The 4194-nt window shown below is 49.7% G+C and overlaps 1 protein-coding gene across 1 annotated transcript; it reads right to left on the bottom strand.

Annotated features, from left to right (window-relative positions):
* Positions 1-226: 226 nt before the first annotated feature.
* On the bottom strand, positions 227-3275 carry LOC122543453 (uncharacterized). Its single transcript, XM_043682157.2, has 2 exons — positions 3124-3275; positions 227-2140 (listed from the first exon to the last, which is right to left on the bottom strand). The coding sequence occupies exon 2, from the start codon at positions 1732-1734 to the stop codon at positions 784-786; it is 951 nt and encodes a 316-aa protein (XP_043538092.2). The 5' UTR covers positions 1735-2140; positions 3124-3275; the 3' UTR covers positions 227-783.
* Between the last annotated feature and the right edge of the window lie 919 nt (positions 3276-4194).

The following is a 4194-nucleotide window of genomic DNA, read 5'->3' as shown; positions in this document are numbered from 1 at the left end:
TTCGAGTGAACATAGCCCACACCTCCTGCTGCTGCCAGGAAACTTTGCAATGCTGATGAAACGATGCAGTACCTACATTCCTAAAAAATTTACAATTTCAATGATACTAGCTCCTCATTCACTGCTCCGTCTGATGCATGACATTGGAAACTTAGTGCTGGAGGCTGAAAGAAATGAGCAGCTTTAAAATAAAAACCTGTTGGAGCTCACAAGCATTGAAGTTCAGGCAACGTTTATTGCGACCCAACTTTGTTACAGCTTCAGATCTCCCCAGCAAAAAGGGCGTACAAAAAGTAGCTTTTTTTTCCTCTTTAGACAGCTGAAGGTCAAAGTGCACACACTCCCAATGGTCAGCACTGAGTTGTCCCTTTGTAATTGGACCCTTGGTACAACCTTAACCTGTGGGAAGTATTGTCTCACTCTGTGATTTCAACACATACCCTGTATCCAAAGTAAGTTGCTCCCTCTCACTTGCTTGGGGTGGGGGCAGCCAAGTGTCAACCAGACTGCTGTGGGTCTGGAGACACTCGTTGGCCAGCCCGGGTAAAGGATGCAGCTGGGACCACTGAGTGAATCCTTTCCCACAACGGCAGCTTCCTTCCCTAAAAAGGACGTGAGTGAATCAGACGTTTTTTTTTCTCCCCCTGAAAACGGTTTCGCCGTTAGATTCGGAACTCCAGATTTCTGACTGAATTCCAATTCCGCCACCTGTCGCAGCGGGATTCAAACCCCGGGAATCCCCGGAACCGGGTTGATAGTCCAGTCGATAATGGCACTCGGCCGTCACTCCTTCAATCCCCCCTGCGATGGCACGTGAACTCGCTGGTGCCTCCGCAGGTGGGAGGAGTGGGTGAAGGCCTTCCCGCACTGAGAGCAGGTGAGCGGGCTCTCCCTGGTGTGGACCCACCGGTGGGTCAACAGGGCGGAAGAATCAATGAAGCCCTTCCCACACTCAGAGCAAGTGAACGGCCTCTCCCCAGCGTGGACCCGCTGGTGTGTCCGCAGCTTAACCGAGCAAGTGAATCCCTTCCCACACTCGGGGCACCTGAAAGACCTCTTCCCTGTGTGGACCCTCTCATGCCTCCACAAGTTGGCCATCTGACTGAATCCCTTCCCACACACGGAGCAGGAGAACGGCCTCTCCCCAGTATGGATCCGCTGGTGTTTCAGCAGGGCAGAGGAATCGCTGAAGGACCTTTCACCGGTGTGGACCCGCCGGTGGGTCAGCAGGTCAGAGGAGCGGATAAAGCTCTTCCCGCACTCGGCGCAGGAGAACGGCCTCTCCTCTGTGTGGACGCGCTGGTGCCTCAGCAGGGCAGAGGAATTGCTGAAGGCCTTCCCGGACTCTGGGCAGCTGAAGGGCCTCTCCCCCGTGTGGAACCGCTGGTGGGTATGAAGGTTGGAGGCCTGGGTGAAGCCCTTCCCACAGTCAGGGCAGGAAAACGGCATCTCGCCTGTGTGGACCCACCAGTGGGCCAGCAGGTGGGAGGAGCAGGTAAAGCACTTCCCACACTCAGGGCAGCTGAAGAGCCTCTCCACGGTGTAGACCTGCTGGTGCCTCAGGAGGTGGGAGGAGTGGGTAAAGCCCTTCCTGCACTTGGGGTAGGAGTACGGCCTCTCCCCGGTGTGACTGCGCTGATGAATCTCCAGGGCAGATGGGACACTGAAGCCTTTCCCACAGTCGCCACACTTCCACCGTTTCCCCACAGGGCAGGATTCTTCAGGTTTCTCCATGGCCTACGCTTCAGCCATAGACAAATGTGTGTACAGCCCGTCCCTGGCGTGAATTCTTCGTTCCAGGTCGTATAACTGTTTCAGGGTCCACACACTGCGCTGCAACAGCAGGGTCTCTCATCCAGTCGCACTGACGCTGAAAATGTACACAAACAGGAACCAAAAAGCTTTGCTCCTTCTCACAGAATCAGAGTCTAAACTTGTTGCGGTCCCAATGGATTGACTGATTGTCGGACATTGACATGAAAGTGAGGACTGCAGACGCTGGACAGTCAGAGTCAAAAGGTGCGACGCTGAAATAGCACAGCAGGTCATGCATCATCCGAGGAGCAAGAGAGTCGACGTTTCGGGCATAAGGCCTTCATCTGTTGATTTTGAAACTTCTGTCTTCAGATCTTCAAATGCTCTGTAAAAAGAGATTACAAAAGCAATCACTGTCAGTCCAGGGTAGAAATTCTGAACAAATTCTACTTTCTGTGGAACATTCTTTTCTTTTGCACAGAAACAGACCCTTTAGTCCAACTCGTCCACGCACTTGGCCCATATCCCTCTAAAACCCTCCTATTCATGTCCCCTCCAGATGCCTTTTAAATTTCATAATTGTACCAGCATGCACCACTTCCTTTGGCAACTCATTCCTTACATGTACCACCCACACACCCTAAACCCATTACCCTCTAGTACTGGACTCCCCCATCCCAGGGAAAAGATCTTGTCTATTTATCCTGTTGACTCAAAAAGGTTCGCACCACGCAGCAATTTCAACAAGTGAAAGCTCTCAACCCCACATGACTAAACGTGACCACATCCTGTGGTGTTCACAACAGTCATAAGGAGATAGGCGGTGTGGTTAACAATATTTCATTACATAAAAGAAAACAACCTGATCCAAGGACAGGGAGATGACAACACAAGAACAGTTCTAAGGTTAGACAAGAAAACCTGCAGTCTTCATCACACATACAGCCACTGGTGACCTCCAGCCTTCCACAAATGCAGGCACACAGTTCAAACCCTATCGTGAATCAAAGTTTCTATTGTAATAATGTACCGTTGATTCCCCATTACTTTATCAATCCTATCCATGCCTCTCATGATTTTCTAAACATCTATAAGGTCAGCCTCCAGCGTGCTAGGGAAAACAGCCCCAGTCTCTTCAGCTCAAACTCTGGCAACATCCTTGTAAATGTTTACTGAATCCTTTCAAGTTTCACGACATCCCTCTGATAGGAGGGAAACCAGAACTGCACACAATATTCCAAAGTGGCCTAACCAATGTCCTGTACAGCTACGACATAACCTCCCAACTCCTATATTCAATCAGAGGACCAGGAAAAATTTTCAAAACCCACAAAAGACAACTGGGAAAAATGGAGGAACAAACCGAACTTTTGAGAGTAATTGCAGAGTCTGCTCCCTCCCTGGAGTCACTCCAGTTTCTGCAAGTGAACAGATCTTCCCCCTTCCAAGGAGTTGCCCAGAGGGAGGGGAGTTTCACTCTGAAACCGACGGGGCCACTTCCGCGTTGTGATGTCAACAATGGGGGAGGAGGCGGGGCTGACGGCGGGCCTCCGCACTGCGCCTGCTCCGGCCGGCCCGGCCCGCGCTGCCCTGCAGCAGAAAGGGAGGAGTTTGCGAAAGTCCCTTCCCTTCCCTTCAGAGAATCCCCACAGTGTGGGAAGCAGGCCACTCGGCCCAACGAGTCCACACTGACCTTCCCAAGGGTAACTCACCCACACCCATTCCCCTAGTGCTCTACATTTACCCCTGACTAGTGCACCGAACCTGCACACCATGGCTAATTTAGCACTGCCAACCTGGACAAAATCACACAACACCAGGTTATGGTCCAACAGGTTTATTTGGAAACACTAGCTTTTGGAGCGCTGCTCCTTCATCAGGTGGTTGTGGAGTACAAGATCATAAGGCACAGACTTTATAGCAAAACATTTACAGTGTCATGCCACTGAAGTGATATATTGAACAAACCTGCATTAAGTCTTCCTTTCAAAATGGATAGCAGGCATCATTAATATGTAAATCCCAGACCTTCTTATAGGTCACCTTCTCGAGATAACTTAAGGGTTTGTGACAAAAGGTGACATCTCAGCTCAGACAATGCATTAAAGGTACCAGTTACTGATTCACCGCTCCTTCTGATGCACACAGAACAAAAAGCCACCAAACTCTTCACTGGGCTCAGTCTGTCTGTACACCAATTTTGAATCCGTCTGGTTCTATTTCACGTGGAATTTAAAATATATTACATGTATTGACTGCCTGCGGATTGCGTGCTTTTTGAGCAAAATAGAATGTATCTGAAAATACTATTTTGCCAATACAAATTCACCCCATAGACTTGTGTGTGTGCATGGATAAGAGAGAGAAAAAGTCTGCTTCCATGCTGTACATCTCTATGTCTATTAGGTAACATACGTTTTATTTCTGTTGAAATAAGGA

The sequence above is a fragment of the Chiloscyllium plagiosum genome, unplaced genomic scaffold (genome assembly GCF_037043375.1).
Source record: "Chiloscyllium plagiosum isolate Xiang-an unplaced genomic scaffold, Cpla_swu_hap1 HiC_scaffold_27, whole genome shotgun sequence".
NCBI lineage: Eukaryota > Metazoa > Chordata > Chondrichthyes > Orectolobiformes > Hemiscylliidae > Chiloscyllium > Chiloscyllium plagiosum.
Note: the sequence above shows the minus strand (reverse complement) of the source record. Positions and strands in the feature narration are given on the sequence as shown.

Bases quoted from the DNA above. Each gene is read 5' to 3' on its own strand.
- LOC122543453 (XM_043682157.2), bottom strand. From the start codon at position 1,734: ATGGAGAAACCTGAAGAATCCTGCCCTGTGGGGAAACGGTGGAAGTGT.